At 61.4% G+C, this 16,801-nt stretch overlaps 1 protein-coding gene across 2 annotated transcripts in view; it reads right to left on the reverse strand.

Annotated features, from left to right (window-relative positions):
- SDK2 (sidekick cell adhesion molecule 2) overlaps positions 1–16,801 on the reverse strand; it is a 256,823-nt gene that overhangs the window by 31,992 nt on the left and 208,030 nt on the right. Inside the window, exons 25-36 of one of the 2 annotated variants that reach the window (XM_072781425.1) lie at positions 15,842–16,079; positions 14,793–14,908; positions 13,949–14,138; positions 12,473–12,571; positions 11,382–11,576; positions 10,271–10,472; positions 9,246–9,349; positions 8,680–8,750; positions 7,256–7,391; positions 5,818–5,874; positions 4,270–4,371; positions 4,013–4,128 (exon numbers count right to left, since the gene is read on the reverse strand). In XM_072781425.1, the coding sequence (XP_072637526.1) occupies positions 4,013–4,128; positions 4,270–4,371; positions 5,818–5,874; positions 7,256–7,391; positions 8,680–8,750; positions 9,246–9,349; positions 10,271–10,472; positions 11,382–11,576; positions 12,473–12,571; positions 13,949–14,138; positions 14,793–14,908; positions 15,842–16,079 (1,626 nt within the window). The remainder of the gene's footprint in view (positions 1–4,012; positions 4,129–4,269; positions 4,372–5,817; positions 5,875–7,255; positions 7,392–8,679; positions 8,751–9,245; positions 9,350–10,270; positions 10,473–11,381; positions 11,577–12,472; positions 12,572–13,948; positions 14,139–14,792; positions 14,909–15,841; positions 16,080–16,801) is intronic. The other variant, XM_072781426.1, reaches the window with a different exon arrangement.

Below are 16,801 nucleotides of genomic sequence, written 5' to 3' on the forward strand. Positions count from 1 at the left end.
GAGAAAGGGCTGCCGGCTTGGACAAATATGAAGGGTCGGGAAAAGGCATCCCGAAGAGGAAATGTATTTCAGAGGGGCTCTGTGCCCCATGGGTGGGGAGAGGACAATGGTGCAGGAGAGAGGGGTCAGTGCCAGAGTCCTGTTCTGGGGTGGGGGGGAGGACTGGGGTCCAGGACCCCCCACCGGCGCCACATGCAGACGCAGGGCACCCTGCTTGGAGTCAGCACTTGAATTCGGGGCACCACGCTGAATTCAGCAGACCTTTGTCGGGTGACTGCCGACCGGCCCTTATGCAGATGGCACCGAGGACTGAGCGCTGAGCCCGGTCCCGAAGGGGCGCACGGCTGAGTGGCCGTGCATCCCAGCAGTCCACTAGGATGCACACGCCGCAGTGGGGGGGCTTGACCTCTTGGCGGATCGGGTTCCCCGTGTGTCTCCAGCATCTAGCCTCATGCAGGCAGGAGCAGGTGTTGGAGCAAATCACAGGCACCACCTGTATCTACCATTTCCATTCCCTGCCCTTCCAGCTTCCTCCTGTCAAGGCCAACTTCAGCCTCGCTTAGATCAGGGGCCACTGCCCGGGGCCACCACCACCACCGCTGCAAGCATCTCCTGCCGCCCAGTCTCATTCACCGCTCCTCGTGCTCCCTCCCCTCCCCTCCTCCATCCCAGCTGAGGCTCCTTCTGGAGATGAGATTCTCTGCACCGTCTCCCCGGTCCACAAGCCCTGCCCGCCTCCCGCCCCCGCGGCTGCACCGCCAGCTCCTAAGACTGTCTTACCTTCTGCACGCACGCAGTCCCGGGCCCTCTCTCCTCCTCCAGGACTTCAGCTCCCACCCCCAGCTTCGGCTCCTCCTAGAATCGCCACATGCCCCCTCTTCCCCGGGATCATTATCAGCACATGCGCAAGCTGTCATTTCTCCTGTCTCAAAACCCCCTCTGTTGTCCGGTTCATTTTCCCTTTAAGGCAAAACTCCTTAAAGGGCATGGGGGGGTGGTGTCCCTGTACTCATTGTCTCCCCTCATTCTCTCTCGAATCCCTCCAAGCAGGCATTCCCCTGCCCCCAGCTCTGGTCAGAGTCACCTGGGAACTGGGCCTGGCTAATGCAATAATCCAGGCCTCCGCAAGCTTTCGGTAAAGGGCCAGGCAATCGGTACTTTGCGTTTCTCAGGCCACACATCTCTGTCGTACCTCCAAAGCAGCGTGGCTGTGTTTCAATAAAACTTTATTTACGAGAACAAGTGGGGGGCCAGGTGGAGCCCTGGGCTCTAGTCTGGCAATCCCTGCACAATGGCTTCCTAGGTTTCATCTTGCGGGAGGTCTCAGTAGCGTTTGGTGCATCAGAGTCCTCCCTCCTCCGGGAAGCACGTTCTTTACATAGGTTCTGAGACCTCGGGCACTTTTCCTGGTCCCGGGTCCCCAGTTTTCAATCTTCTTGTGTTTTCTCTCTATTCGTGTGTCATCTCTGTGCTTTCAGCATCATCTATATCCTGAGGCCTCCACAATTCACATCTCCAGCTGAGACCCCCTCTCTCTTGAACTCCAGACATGTATCCCCAGCTCTGCTGGGGGTCTCCCCCGGGCGTCCGACAGACGGACAGACGTCTCAAGCTGACCCCAGCTCTCCCCCACAAGCCTCCTCCTCCTGCCCTCTTTGGTCTTTTCCCGCCTTGTGTCTGCAAGCTCCAGCATCTACTTGCTTGTGAATTCTTGCCGCTTCTCCGCTCTCACTCACACTCCACATTCAATTCAGCAAGTTCCATCAGCCCCGCCGTTCGGACGGAGCCCGAGCACGCACGCTTCTCCCCGCTGCTGCCGCCTGGCCTAGGCCACCGCCACGCCGCACCCAGATGATTCAGTCCCCTCTCACGGTCTCCTGCTCTCCCCATTTCAGATTGCTCTCAGCACAGCAGCCGGCACAGCCCTTTAAAAACCCGAGTCACTTGTGGCCCTCCTTTGCCCCAAACCCTCCCTGGCTGTCCTCTCACTTTGGAGCGACTGTGTGATGCAGCAGCTCAGGTCACTGCCTGGACCTCTCTCCCATCATGCTGCCCTCCACACACTCTGGGACGCATGGGACTCTGCTGAGCTTTGTAAACGCCAAGCACGCACCAACCCCAGGACCTTTGCTCTTCTTTCCCTCTTTCTGGAATGTTCTCCCAGAAGAACATGTGATTCTCACCCTGTTCTTCATTTTTTGCTCAAGTGTCAGCTTCCCACTAAATCCTTCCCATCGACCCTATTTAAAATTCCAACCCCCACCCCCCGCCCACCGGCCCCCAGCTTCCTTCTCTATCCTCTTAATCTGCTTCATTTCCCACCATCTGGAGGTGTGACTTGTTTTTGTACATTGTTGGTCTTCTTCCCCTAAAATTCAAGCTCATGTTGCCTCTCTGTTCACTGCTTTACTCCCAGACTGAGAAATACTGCTGTTACTTGGCACAAAATAACAGCTCAATAAACACGCGTCCCCGAGAGACTGGGCTGCACGGACGCACCTGCCCGCGCACACGTCACAGCTCAGTCTGACCCAAGTCAAGCTCATCCGAGCTGTGCTCACGGGCTGGTGACGTCCACACATCATTAACGTCAATGCTAATGCACGTCCGGGATGCAGCAATTCTGGGTCCCCAGCTAATAACGGCCACTGGCTCCATGTTTCCCGAGCACGCAGACATCTGCCGTGTGGTACACGACGTCTGTGTGTCCACACGTTTGCTGGGGCTGCACATTCGCTGGAGACTTCCACACCTCGACAGTCCGGTGGCTATCAAACTGTTGCAGGCCCCGCCTCCTTTCCACGGGACGCATATGCTAGGGGTGCAATATTTAGCTTTGCTAGCTGGCCCTCCTGGGCGGGCCTGAGGGGTGTCACCCATCTTTAGAGCTTCCTTGGCAGGATGCCTCTCCTCCTGTCTCCTGCCTCCTTCACCCCCGCCCCGTGGAAAGAGACTCCCATGTGGGTTTCTATCTTCAACTGGGGCCACCTATACTTTTTTTTTTTTTAAAGATTTTATTTATTTATTCATGAGAGGCAGAGGTAGAAGCAGGGTCCATGCAAGGACCCTGATGTGGGACTCGATCCCTGGTCTCCAGGATCACACCTTGGGCTGAAGGCGGTGCTAAACCGCTGAGCCACCCGGGCTGCCTGGGGCCACCTATACTAACAAGCCCCTTGCCTTCGGGGGAGCTGTTTCTGCCCGTGGAATGAGGGGGCCGAGCCACGTAAACCATGAGGCCCCGGAGGGTCTCTCACTCCCTCCCCTAACCACTGCACCGGGCTTCTCTCTGGAACAACCAGCCCCCACCAGGAATCAGAGAGGTGCTGGACACCGGCCCAGACACAGCAGCGGCTCCAACCGAGGACACGCGTTATTATTATTTGCCCACCGCCTCTTCCAGGGGCTGTGTTCGCTGGCTCCCCTCGGCCCCTCAGGGTGAGGCGTCCGGCTCTCTCTACCTGCTTCTGGCCGGACCACCGAAACTGGGCCTCGGTTTCCTCATCTGTACCATGGGTGTGAACCTTTACAATCTGCCTGCCTCGCAGGGCATTTGAGAGGATGAAGGATTTCTAAAGGGCTCTGAGCATACGGGAGACGAATTCTGTTACAACGAGTGACACCATCTAAGATCTGGAAATCATTTTAAGCAGAGATTTCCACATCCTTAGCCAGGGGTCCCTTGCCGATGGGCCGAATCAATACTAGGGTTGGCCAAGTAACCACTTTGAGGGATCTTTTGCCGGCACTGGGAGTTGCGGCCTGGGGTGAGGGGGTGTTGCCCGAAGCAGGGCCCGGGCTTCTGGCATCCGAGCTCAGCCTGGGAGGATGCTGGAGGGCACGGCTGTAGTTTTGCATCGGCTGCACAACACTGCAGTGGGTTGGGTGCAACCAGCCGAGGGAGCAGGTGTAGACCTGCCGACCTCCCCCTCCTACCACCCGGGGGTCACTCCCACCCCTGGGCTGGCCCTGTGCCCCCCTGCACCCCCGTCTCTGGTGGAGCGCCCCGTACCTTGTAGCCCTGGATGTCTCCATTCTGGTTCTCCAGCGGTGGCGGCTCCCACGTCACATCCAGCTGCGTGGCCGTGGCGCCGTGGACAGCCACGTTACGGGGCGCCGCCGTGGGCACTGGAGGGGGTGAGAGGCCGGGAGTGAGCGGCACGAGTGGGCTTCAGGGAGGAGGTGGGTTGGGGCCCCCGAATCCTGTATGTCCCCTAGCTGGACTTCTGGGGTGGGAAGGGCCGGGGCTGGAAGGGCAGATGGGCTCACCTGCTTCCCCCACAAAGACCTCCTGTGGGGGGCTCGAGGGCCCCTCCCCCACGGCGTTGTACACGCTCATCCGTATCTCATACCGCCGGTGTTTGTTCAGATCTGGGGGTGGGGAGAAACAGAGAGGTCACCGTCCCTGCGGGGGACAGAGCCAGCACGGAGGGCGGAGGCTGTGCGGTGCACCCGTCATGCTAGTTCCTGCCTGAAGGTTCAGGAAAGAATAGGTGAGGAGTGGGGTGGCCGCGGGATGCTCCGCCTCCACCCTGGGCATCGGGACGCAGGATGCCGGTGGTGGCTTCCCGGCCGAGGGAGAGAGGACCAGGCGGCGCTGATGAGAAGACACTATTAGTACTTATGCAGGGACTGCTGTGAACCAACACTGTTCTCCGGGCACACGGGGTCACGGGGCACCCCCTTCCTGCTGTCCCGGGCACACGGGGTCACGGGGCACCCCCTTCCTCCCTGTCCCGGGCACACGGGGTCACAGGTCACCCCCTTCCTGCCTGTCCCGGGCACACGGGGTCACAGGTCACCCCCTTCCTGCCTGTCCCGGGCACACGGGGTCACAGGTCACCCCTTCCTGCTTGTCCCGAGCACACGGGGTCACAGGCCACCCTCTCCCGCCTGTCCTGGGCACACCAGGTCACAGGTCACCCCTTCCCCCCATGGCAGATGCTTAAAGTTCCCAGAGCCCATCCCCATCAGGCAGCTCTTCACACAGGAAGCTCAGCCTCAGGAAGGCGCTTATAAGATGTGAATTCTGGGCTACGAAACACTATGTTTCCATTAAATTTGGGGTCCTGGGTGAAGGTGCCTGGACGGAAGCTGGAGACAGGGCAGCTGCAGGAACACGGCTGGGAAACCCTAGATGGGAGTCGCCATCCCTGCTGGGGGCGGGGGAGGCTCGAAGGTTCTCTCCCCGCTCTCCCTGGCCCCCTGCCCTCTCCCCTTCCTCGGGGGGGGGGGGTTTACCCTGCACCTGGAATGTGGGTGGGGAGTCACCCTAATTTAACTGGCCATACACCCCGTGATGAAGGAAGGGGACGAGGCAACACAGTCTCAGCTCTGCTTCGTCCAGAGAATGGGGCCCCTCTGCCCAAGCTCTGGGCCCCAGGGAGAACCATGGACTGTAGAAGGACGCGGGGCGGCCCAGGTGTCCATCAGGAACGTTCCCAGGTCCCTGGGGGGACAGTGGGGGGGGTGGTCTGCTCGCTCCAGAGGTGGGGGCTGGCCTGGAGCACAGAGCTGTGCAGCCAAGCACCTTCGACGGGACGAGGTGGGTGGCGGCGACGTGGACGTCCGCCCTTCCAACCAGCAGGCCAAGGGATCCCACCCCGGACCCACCCCACAGAGCACCGGCCCGGAGCTGTTCCCGCTCCCATCCTGCCCCCGAGGGAGGCACGCTTCCCGGGCAGCACCCCCTAGGTCTGTGCACGTAGCCGGAGAGCCCATCCTTCCAGCAGCCTGGGCTCGGGTGTCCTCAGAGGCCCCGCTCCCCATCCCTGGAAGGCCTGGGCCCCACGTGGGCCGCCGTGCAGGGAGACTTACTGTCCAGCTCGTACTGTGTGAGGCTGGGCCGGCTCAGGTTCCGCACGGCGTACATGGCTACGGGGCGGGCGGCGGGGGGCCGGAGGGAGACAGCAGACACAGAGGTTAGTACACGCACCCCGCTGCGCAGAGACCCCGAGGAGGGGGGCGGGACGGGGGAGGCACCCAGCAGCACACGTGCACACGGAAGGGGGGGCGGGGTGCCTGGCGGTGAGTGAGGGGCCCTGGGCAGGAGCGCGAGACAGTGAGCACGAGCCCGGGGGACACGGGGCACCCCAAGCCCCTAGGAGCCCAGCACCCCCTCGAGGGCCACTCCGGGAGACCCTCGGTCCCCAGTCGCTCCCTCGTCTGAGCCGGGACTCCGCAGCACCACCCTGACACGGTCCTGGGGGGTATTTCCTCCCCTGGACCAGCAACCATCTCACTACTGGGACCTAGGGCTGCATCATCACAGGCAAATAACATCACGACCACAAGCACGTGTTTCCAAAATATAAAAGAATAGCGCCAGCCGTTGGGTCAGCTACATCCAATTTTTTTCTACGAATATTCCTTTGCTATGCGTTCAGTGGTTTTGTTGTCTGCTAATACTCGCTGGAAGGCGAGGCACAAAAGATTTAAGAGAATCATGGGAGCGCACCTCGCCTGCTCTTCGGCCCCCACCTGCCTGGGGACCCAAATCCTCCCCGGGCTCCTCTCTCCTGCCTGCTCCCCCCACCGCCCCCCACCCGTGAACCAGTCACGGAGCCCGAGGCACAGCATCGCCCATCCTGGGCCTCAGGTCCATCTCGAGCCTCTGCCTGGGCCCCAGCGAGCGAGTGCGGGAGCCTCCATCCGGCACCCCTACCTCTGGTCCTCCACGGCCAGCATCGCCCTCCTGCCCTAAAGGGCGACCACGTTGTTCCCGGGCTGGGACTCTCCCTGGGATCCCCCCAACCCAGTGCTGGGCTCTTTCCTTCCCACTCCTGCCCCCGATGACCCCCGGGGATAGAACAGTGACCTCCAAGCAGCAGGTCCCTGGGGTGAGCAGGCTCATATCTTGGTCATTTCCACCCCAGGCCCTTTGCCGGGCTTTCCCCTTAGCTCTGACTCAGGATCAACCCTCAGGGTCAGTGCCAAGGCCATGTCCTCCGAGGCTGTCATGCAACCGTCTTAGACATTTACGTCTTGAGCGCTGGCTCCTCCTTGAGCCCGTGAGCTCCAGGAGGACAGGGGTTGTCTCTCCTGTTCACTGGTGTGCCCCAGGGTCCGAGGGCATGCAGAAGGTGCTCGATAAACACCCAGTTAGTCAATGGGACCAGGGGGTGGAGGGGAGGAGTGCACTTGGGGGGCGGGCGGAGGGTTTCAGGGCACGGTGACTCCAGGAAGCTGAGCTGCAGGGCAGGGAGGGAAGTGTGCCCTCCCCACTGTCCCCTGAGCCCTCGCGGCTGCCACTCACAGGTCAGCTCGGCCCACTTGGCTCCTGGGTTGTTGATGCCGCGCAGCGTGAAGCCCCTCAGCCCCTCGTAGAGCAGCTCCCGGTACCGGATCCGGAAGCCCAGGAGGATGCCGTTTATCTTGTCCTCTGCAGGTGGCTGCAGGGAAGGGAGCAGAGGGGGGTGATGGGGAGGAGCAGGGACACCGAGGCTCACCCGCCTCCACGCTGCCCTCCCTGCTCCTGTGACCACAGGGCAGAGCCTGAGCGTCCACCAGGGAAAGGAATCAAAATGACACCGAGCGTTCTTAATTTACGAAGCGTTTCCAAGGGGGTGATTTCATCTCTGCAACGTTCCCCGTGAGGCAGGGAAGGACTGGGAGCACCAGGCCGTTCCCATTCCCAGATCGGGAAGGTGAGTGAGGCTCAGAGAGGGTAAGGAACGTGCCCCGGGGCGCACAGCCCACCCTGTGTGTGTGATCACTTGGGTGCACGGTCCCCCCCTCTGCCTTTTACCATTTTCTCTTGTGCTTTCTGCTCCGAGGTGGAGAACTCGGCTTTTGGGGAAAGTGGAAACTACTTTTTATGATCCCTCTTTTTAAAATCTTGCTGCAATGGTTCAGCCTTTTATTAGCTCCTTAACTGTCTCCCTGGCTGCTGCTGGAGCCTCCGTGGCCCCTGGGTCTCTGCAGCCCTCGTCCTGGCTTCTAGCTGCACAAAGTCACTGTCACTTGAGGGACTGTCGTCCTGCAGTGAGGTCTCGGGCTGGGGAGGGGCCCTGGGCCCCTTCTTGTCTCCTCCCCAAGGGGTCTCCGGTCAGGGGGGGTGCAGGTGGACAAACATTGACGCCTGCTCCTCTGATTCCCAAAAGCGGAGACAAGGGTTTGCTGCTCTGGGGCCTCCGTGGGTGACCTGCCGGGTCCGGAGGCTGGAGGGTCCCACAGGCACCGACGGGCAGCCTGGTCTCAGATGCATCAGGCGGGCTTCCTCAGGCCACGGCAGGACCACGGGGGAGAGGAGTGGAGGAAGGGGTCCTCTGCACCTGGACAGCGTGTTCCCGCTGTATACCGGTGTTTGCTTTCTTTACTAGGAATCCCTTCACTGACGGTGGGCCAGGATTCATGGGGACTTGGGGGGCCCTGAGAGCCCCACACATTTTTCTATCCCAGACCCGGAGGCATTAAGCCTGACCCTGCCACTTCCTAGCTGTGTGACCAGGGCCTTTTGAGTCATGTCCCTGAGAACCCAGCCCTCATCTGCAGGAGGGGATGGTAGGGGTGCCTGCCCGAGAGGACCATCTGGAGAGCGGAACAACAGGCCTGTCTGGGCATGTGCGTCTAATATCCGAGCCTTGCTGGGGGCTGTTGCCTTTCTGGTCCAGGCACAGAGTGGGTCTGAGTCCTCCTGGGACACGGGCCCCTCCCGGCCTGCTGGCTGCTGGGCCATACCTGCCATCGGATCAGCACGGAGGTGGTGGTGTGGGGTGTCACAGACACGATGGTGGGCGCTTCATCGGGGGCTGGGGGGGGGGGAGAGAGAGAGAGAGAGAGAGAGAGAGAGAGAGATGAGTGAGCTCTGGGGGCCGGAGCTTAGGCTCCCTGGGAAGCTGCAGGGACCAGATCCTTCTGCAAGTGTGCAGCCCTGACCCCAGTCGGGACCCACGAGCCCAGAGCCCCCTCCTCTTTGTCCCTGGACCCCAAGTCTCTTGTGCTGCTAAGCCCCACCCCCCCGCCTCAGTAGCCCCTTCACTGGTTTTCTGGGGTTGACCACGAGCTTGGGGACTTCAGAGAAGGAACATATTAGGCTGCTGGGCATGGCATGGGTGCCTGAGCCCACGGCAAAGGTGCCTGTGGCCCAATCCTCCCTGGCAGTCTGCCCTGGGAGCCAGACACAAGGCCCAGCAGGCCCCCCGCCCCTCCCACCGCTGGGGCCCCTCCCCTCAGAAGAGAATGCCCGGTGCCCAGGGAGTGCCGGTGGGCCAAGAGAAAGAGATCTGAGGGTGGGGGGCACTGACCGGCCTGCAGAGTGGTCAGCGGCTCCGACTCTTCACTGAACTCGCTGTCCCCAATGTCATTGGTGGCCTTCACTCGGAACTTGTAGGACGTGAAAGGCTTGAGCCTATGGGGGGCCATGGGGTTCGATGAACAGAGGCATCCCCTAATGCCTCCACCCTGGCATCTCTGCTTGGAGACTCGGGAAAGGGCGGGGGGCAGAGGGTGCTGATCCCTTTCACAGATGGGAACGTCAAGGCTCAAAGAGAAGGCATGTTCCAGCGGGTCCACGGGGCCCAGGCCCTACAGCCCTGACCTCAGCCCGGGGGGTGGCCTTCAGCCCTGCTTATAAGCTGTGGGGGGGCCCCAGGCGGCACCTGTCTACCCATCTCCAACCTCGCAGGGGCAAGCCGCTCCGACACCACCCATAACTCTCCCTCTGAGCAAACTCCTTCCCCCCCTAGAATGCCATCCCTTTCAAGAATTTACTAAATTTAGGAAGGGTCAAGCTGCTCAAGAGTTAACCAGCACTTCATCTCTGTAAGTCTCGTTCCTCTCCAGGCAAATGCCTTCCTCTTTGATGTATTGGGGGTGGGGGGTGGGGGCGAGGAGGAAAGTATTGCTCAAAACTCTCGGTCACGTCAACCCGAATATAAAAAATACGACCCACTAGGAATTAAATTGAAGCCAGAATTTCTCAAGCAAGCTCCACTCTCCTATTACAGACGGAGAGGGGATGCTGTCTGGCCCGGAGGAATTGCTAATGAAGGATGGGGAGCCCTTGCTGAGGCGGCTTCTGGGCTCCAGAAATAGAGAATTAAGAGGCAGCCCTAACAGGGCTCCAGAGAGCAGGGAGGGAGGCGGGGTCCTGGGGGTGCAGGCTGTAGAAGACATTTGGGGGTGGGCAGGCTCCAGGCGCGAGCTCAGGGGCCCCCCACTCCCTACCGGCCCCCCTCCCCCGTGCTTGTCCCCACCCCCACCCCCCGGGAACCCCACTGGTGCTGTTTGGGCTGGCAGGGGCAGAGATGCTGGCGGACCCAGGCCTCACCTGTCCACCACGAAAGCAGAGGCGTTGTGGCTCACGGAGGCCGAGTGCAGCGCCCACCTGCCGCCGGGCAGCTCGCGGGTCTGGACGGTGTAGTAGCGCACGGGGGACAGCCCGTCACTCCCTGGCTCCCAGGACAGCAGCACGCTGCGCGCCTTCACGTCCTCCTGCTGCACCACCGGCTTGCTGGGGGGCTGTGGGCGGTCTGGGAGGGGCGGAGGGGGATGGGCAGGGGAGTCAGTGATGCAGGGGGCGGGGGGTGAGCTTCTTCAAGGAAGAGAAGGAGGTGCTCTGGGGTCAGGCCCGGTGCCCGCTGCTCCATCTCTTTCCGTGCACGCAGGTCCCAACAGCCAGCACCTGCGGTGGCTCCCGTCCTCGGGCCATTAGAGGCCCAGGTGCCCGGGAGTTTACATCTCCTGAGGGCAGCCCAACCAGGGACTGGTGGTGACGAGGTCTGAACACCCAGCTCTTTGGTCCCACCTGTCCCAGAGCTGAGATGGGGCCTGTGCTGTCCCTGACCGAGTGGGACTGAGTCCACGCTTCCCGGTGGGGCTCTGCTGGACTGGGCCTCCTCGCAGCCCCAGGCCCTCCTGCAGGGGTTCTCAGCCTCAGCGCTCTGGCACTTGCGGTGGAGGATTGTATGTTATGGGGCTGTCCCATGCGCTGCAGGGTACGTAGCAGTGCCCGCTAGATGCCAGTAGTAGCTTCTTCTTAGTTGCGACAACTATCTCCAGACATTGCCCAGTGTTCCCCGGGGGGCACAGCCTGGCGGAGACCACTGTCCTACTGGTTTTTCCTGGGGACACAGTCTAACGAACCACTTTCGCAGGAATCGGGGTCTCAGTTTGCATCAGGGGAGCCCGACCTCTGCTGAGGCACCAGCTCAGGGCAGCAGGCCAATGGCACCCAATGGACACCATCTTCCCCAAGGGGAGGGGAGAGGGGAAGGGAGCTGACCCTACATCCGAGATTTCAGCCCACTTTCCCCTCCAGGTGAGGACAGTGCGGCTCTGACCTGGCAGATCCTGTCACCCACTAGGACAGGATGGGAGCGCCCCGGTTGGCTGGGACCCTCCCTGCCTCCCCGGCCTCCCTAGCCCCAGTGGGCAGTCACCTCTCTTCTCAGTGGTCACCACCAAGGCCTCGGCGGCCTCCCCCCAGCCCTTGCGGGTCTGGGCCGTGATGCGGAACAGGTAGACGGACTCGGGCTTGAGGCCGGTGGCCGTGTACTGGCGTGCGCTGGGGGCAAGCACCTCCACCGTGGCGGCGTTGGCCGTGGAGGCGTTGAGCCGGTGCGTGACCTGGTACGCTGTGGGAAGGAAGGACACGGGCCGTGCTGGGAAGCAGGCCAGCAGCTCCCAGGGCCCCGGGATGGGGTCGTTCCTTCCTTGGCCACCACAGCATCTGCCCTTGGGCTATCCTGGCTGCTGTTGAAGCCTTTTGCTCATCGTGACTGCGGGGGGCACTCTATAGACAGAGTCTGGGACCCCGATGGACAGCCTCACCTGAGGCTGAGGGGAACAGAGGCTCAGAGGGGCCAGACCACCTGCCAGGAAGTGACGGAGCTCCAATTCCAACCCGGGTCTTTCTAAGCCCCTCTGGGTCTCCACTCCCCGTTCTGAGGTGCAGGTGCAGCATTCCTCTGGGGCAGGCCCTGCAGGATGCCGGCCCTGAGGGCCACACGCCAGGCACAGGGAGCCCGAGCCACCCTTTCACGGGGGAGGGGGCTGAGGCTGTGGGGGGATCCGGCTTGCTCGCGTTCACACTGCTGCCGACTTCAACCCCATGAGCCTGCCCCCGAGGGGGGCCGCGTGTGTGTCTGTTACTGGACGATCCTTGAATATGAAATGATGCTTCTGATCAGCAGCCTCCCCACCTCTGTGCTTTGGGTCGGACGGGCTGCACCGAGCCGGCCAGCGCGCCCTCACCTGGCCACGCTGAGGAACGGCCGCCGAGGTTTACCAGATGGCCCGTCTTGGCGGCATATGCAGTGTTCAAGGGACACGCAGCTAATGGATCGTCTTTGAGGAACCTGAACCTGGAGGTTCAGCAGGGCCCTGCCCTCCAAACGCGATTTTTACTGGGAGAAATCAGCCTCAAAATTCTTCTGGAGGAGATGTGGACACTTGCTGAGCTGCCTTGACACCTTATGCCTCCTCCTTCTACCTGCAGCTGGGAGCACCGGAGAGGGTAGGAGGGGCTTACCAAGAATGATGCCGTTGGGGGCAGCGGGGGGCTGCCAGATAAGTCGCACGGATGTGGTCCTCACCTCTGGGAACAGGATGCCCATGGGCGGTCCCGGGACTGGAGGGGACAAAGGAGAAGCAGGTGACAGTGTAGCCGTTGCTCGGCCCCCACGCCCACACCTGGTCCAGCTCTGGGGGAGCAGGTGGGCAGGGCAGCAGGAGAAGGGCACACGCAGCTCAGTGAACTTCTGTGGGCTGCTGCTCCGTGCCCGGCTCTGGGATTCAACGTGGGACACCAAGATGCTATAGGTGAGGTTACTACCCTCAAAAGCAGGCATTATTTGGCAGGAACCAGAAGGGACCAGGCTCCACCTTCCTTTAGCTCCGTGTCCGTGTATGTGGGCACATGTATGTGCGTGCACGGCTGCCCTCAGAACTGGGCGAGGCGGCCTCGTTCTGGGTCTGTGCTCTAGAAGGCTCCACTCTGACTTCCTTCCACCCGTACGGTGAGGAGGCTGTGGGGCCCACCCTGAGCCCAGACCACTCCTTTTCCAGGGTCTGCACGGGCCCGTTGCCCAGGCCCACCCTCCAGATTTGCACTTCTGGACGGATGGATGGCCCTGTGGGAACCGGGGTAGGGAGCTGTCTGGGGCATGTGGATGGAGGCTAAATACCACGTGCCAGAGGAGAGAATGGGAAGGGAACAGGGCAGACCGGGGGGACGGCTGGGGGCGGCCAACTCCTCCCATGTTGCCTCATCCCAACAGAGAATTCTAAAAAGTCTGAGATTTATTTATTTATTTATTTATTTTTAAGTCTGAGATTTCTAAACCTGAACTTGGCCTTCCAGGTCAAGGCAGGAGGATAAAACATATTGAATTTCACAGACAATTAGCTTGATTTATGACTTTAGAATACGTGGCCATATGGTGTTTGGGCTGCCTTTTGCGCTCCTGTCTGGACCCCAGAAATGTTTGGGGTGGGCGGTCAGAGCACATGTGTGGGGAGAGGGGAGGGAGCAAAGGGCCTGTCGGTCAGCCTTTGATGGAAAGTTCTGCCGCAGGGATGAAGGCCTGGAGCCCCGTGGGCATTGCTCCTTTGCAAACAGGACCAGAAGGCTCTTGTCCAGGAAAAATCAAGCCTTTTCCTTGCATGGAGCTTTACTGAAAGCAAACCTGCCCCAGGCAAAATACAAATCAAAACCGGGTGCAAAGTCTCTATTCTGTGCCCTTGTCCCGGAGAATATGCCAGAGACCGAATGGGGTGTCAAACTGTCCTTGCATTGCTTCTGCTTCCTCAGGGATGCACAGTGTGGAATTTGATTCCCCTCGCAGCGCGCTGGTGGGTGGCCCTCACTGACCTACCTGCCTCCCACAGGAGAGGCCTGATGCCATGGTTCCCGTTGGGGCAAAGCGTGACCCCAGAGGGGCAGGGCCGGGCAGCAAGAGGAAGGGGAGGTCCCAGCCTCCCCAGGCGCATGGAGATTCCAACTCACCATCATCCAGCGTCCGCTCCAGGATGGGCGGGTGGCTGGGGCTGCCGTCCCCGATGCGTGTGAAGGCCAGCACCTGGACCTCGTAGAGCACGTACTTGCCCAAGCCTGTGAGCTGGGCGCTGCGCGACGAGTTCCCTTCCACCAGCCAGAACCGGGGCTGGGAATCTGAGTCCTTCTCCTTATACATCACCTGCCAGAGCACAGTGCAGGGGGTGAGGGCCATGGGGCTGGGGCTTGCCTGCCAGCACCTTCCCCATGTCCTCATTCCCAGGAGCTAAGCAGGTGGGAATATTGCTGGTGGACCCCGGGCTCCTTGGAGTGGCTTGGCCCCATATTCACCCCAATGGGATATGGTGAAGCCGGGGCTCTGGGAGAGCCGGGAACACAAAGATGCACTGGGCCATGGATCTGGAAGCTTCCTTAGAGAGCATTCGGCTAGGAAAACAGGCTTGGAGTGGGGACACGACTTGCCCAGGGTCACACAGTCAGTAGGGACAGAGCCAGGACATCAAGCCACATCTCCCAACCTGTGGGCCAGGCCTAAACCCTGCTGCTACGTGCAGCTTTGGGAGCAGTTCTAGAAGGTAAAGGGCCAGCAAGGTTGGGGCAGCCAGTGTGGCCTCCTGGGGGCTGCGAGGGTACTGGGGGGTGAGGGAGCTTCCGCAAGGACCTGGGCCTCCCTGGAAGCCTCCCAGCCCCAAGGGAGGATTCCTCAGCTGCCAGGCTGCCCGGAGCCCAGATGCTGGGATCTCCGGGGTGTCCACCCCAGTAGGCGGAGACGTGCCCCCACCCTCCGCCGGGCACCCTGGCTGGGGAAGCAGGTGACCTTGCCTCCAGGGCTCACCTTGTAGCCCAGCACAAGCCCGTTGCGGTCGGCCTCAGGGATCTCATTCCAGCGCACCAGCATGCTGCTGGACGTGGTGGCCAGCGCAGACACGTTGGTGGGGCCGGAGGACGGGACTGCGTGAGAAGGGGAGCAGAGAGAAGGCGCTCAGGACCCAGTGGGCCCCATGGGGGAAGGAGCTGTGACGCCCAGTCCCCAAAGTAGCAAATCATCCTGCAGGGATTCCTGGTGGCTCTGGAGCATCGCAGGTGCTGCTTCTGGTCTCAGATTCGCCTCCCTGTTATTCTCTGCTCAGGCCAGCGTGCACAGCAGTGGGGGTGGGGAGGGGCCAGGACGGGGAGGGACGTCCTGTATTCGTTTATTTATTTTTAAATATTTTATCTATTTATTCATGAGATACACAGAGAGAGAGGCAGAGACACAGGTAGAGGGAGGAGCAGGCTCCCTGTGGGGAGCCCGATGCGGGACTTGATCCCAGGACCCCAGGATCACAACCTGAGCCGAAGGCAGATGCTCAACCACTGAGCCACCTGGACGCCCCAGGGACGTGTTTTAAAGGTGCCAGGAAAAAGCCTCAGAGTGGCGAACCACACGAGGGCTGCCTGAAGGCTGGGGGCTCATATTCTGTGATGACCCCTTGCCAGGGTCCTGTGAGCTTGCTGGTTCTGCTTCTAGAATGTTCTGAGAGCTGATCCAACCTCCCCAACTCCAGTTTTTTCAGGCACGACTGGGTGTCAGGGTTAAAGGTGAGGCCACAGAGACGTGGGCAGTTTGCAGGTAAAGGCTGCCTGGGCTAACTTGCAGGGTGGGGGTCCCCCCAGTCCTCGGATTCGGGGAGCAGTGGGAAGATGCTGGGACACACGGCAACAGGTAGGGCGCTCTTCCAGGGTGTTGAGCGCAAACAGGACAGCGAGCCTGGGCTAGTCTGAACCACAGCTCCAGCCCCTGAGCCCCTGGAAGGCCCTGAGGGCAGAGGGACAGAGGTGGGGGTCCCTCCCCGCCCCATAGGCTGTGGGGAACTGGGGTGGCTGGTGCAAAGGCGTCAGTACCTGACTCCCGGGTCCTGCCCATCACCGTCTGGCTCCAGGGCCCGCTCCCGATGGCGTTGAAGGCCTGGACCTGGACGCGGTACTCCGTCCATTCCTCCAGGTCTTCGATGGTGTACTCACGCTCCACGCGGTCCTGGACCACGTGGCTCAGCGTCTTGCCGTGGCCGTCTGCCCGGCTGTATTTGATCTTGTAGCCCACCGACTCGGGGTTCCCGTTGTATTCCATCTCCGGGAGGGGCTGCGGGAGGGCAGGGCGGCAGAGCTGCCGTGAGACTGGGCCCGCCCGGCGCGTGGGGCTTCATCTGGCCCGTGCACCCTCTTCCAGGGAGCCCTACAGGATTATCACACCCACCGTCCAACCTGTCAGCGCCCAGGTGAGGCTAAGCGCCAGGGGCAGCTTAGGTTGTGTGAGCCTGTGTTTCTGGAGGCTTCCCCGCTGCCCCCTTCCCATCTCCCTGCCTGTCTGTGCCAAGCCCCAAAGAGAGGCAGCGTCCGTTCTGTGTTGGGCACCTGGCACTCGCCACCCTGCCAGGGCAGTCAGCTGGAGTCCAGCACAGACCTCTGGCCTGGGCTGTCTACCACCTCGCTCCTCGCTGAGGCTGCCAACACACACGTCTTTCACTGCCTCTAACATGCCTGCTCTCAGCTCACTCCCGCCCTCGGAGAGCAAGCGTAGGCGCACGGCATCTCGGGCATGGATGGAGCACCAGTCCTTCCTTTAGCGGGCCTGAATCTCTCCCGCCGCATGCTCAGCCTCCTCCTTCGGGGCAGTTTCAGCCCAGGGGAAAGACTGACTCCTCTCCTCCGCTGGTGGGGCCGTGGCTGCTGGTTCAAGTCCTTCGGATGAACCTGGGCAGTGCTGACAGGCAGCGCAGGTGTGTGCATGTCGGGGGCACCTGCGAGCTGAGCACCCAGCCTTCAGATTCTCTCCGAAGGCGGCAGAGGTGGAGCTGGGGCGTC

This window comes from Canis lupus, chromosome 16 (genome assembly GCF_048164855.1).
Source record: "Canis lupus baileyi chromosome 16, mCanLup2.hap1, whole genome shotgun sequence".
In the NCBI taxonomy this organism is placed as follows: domain Eukaryota; kingdom Metazoa; phylum Chordata; class Mammalia; order Carnivora; family Canidae; genus Canis; species Canis lupus.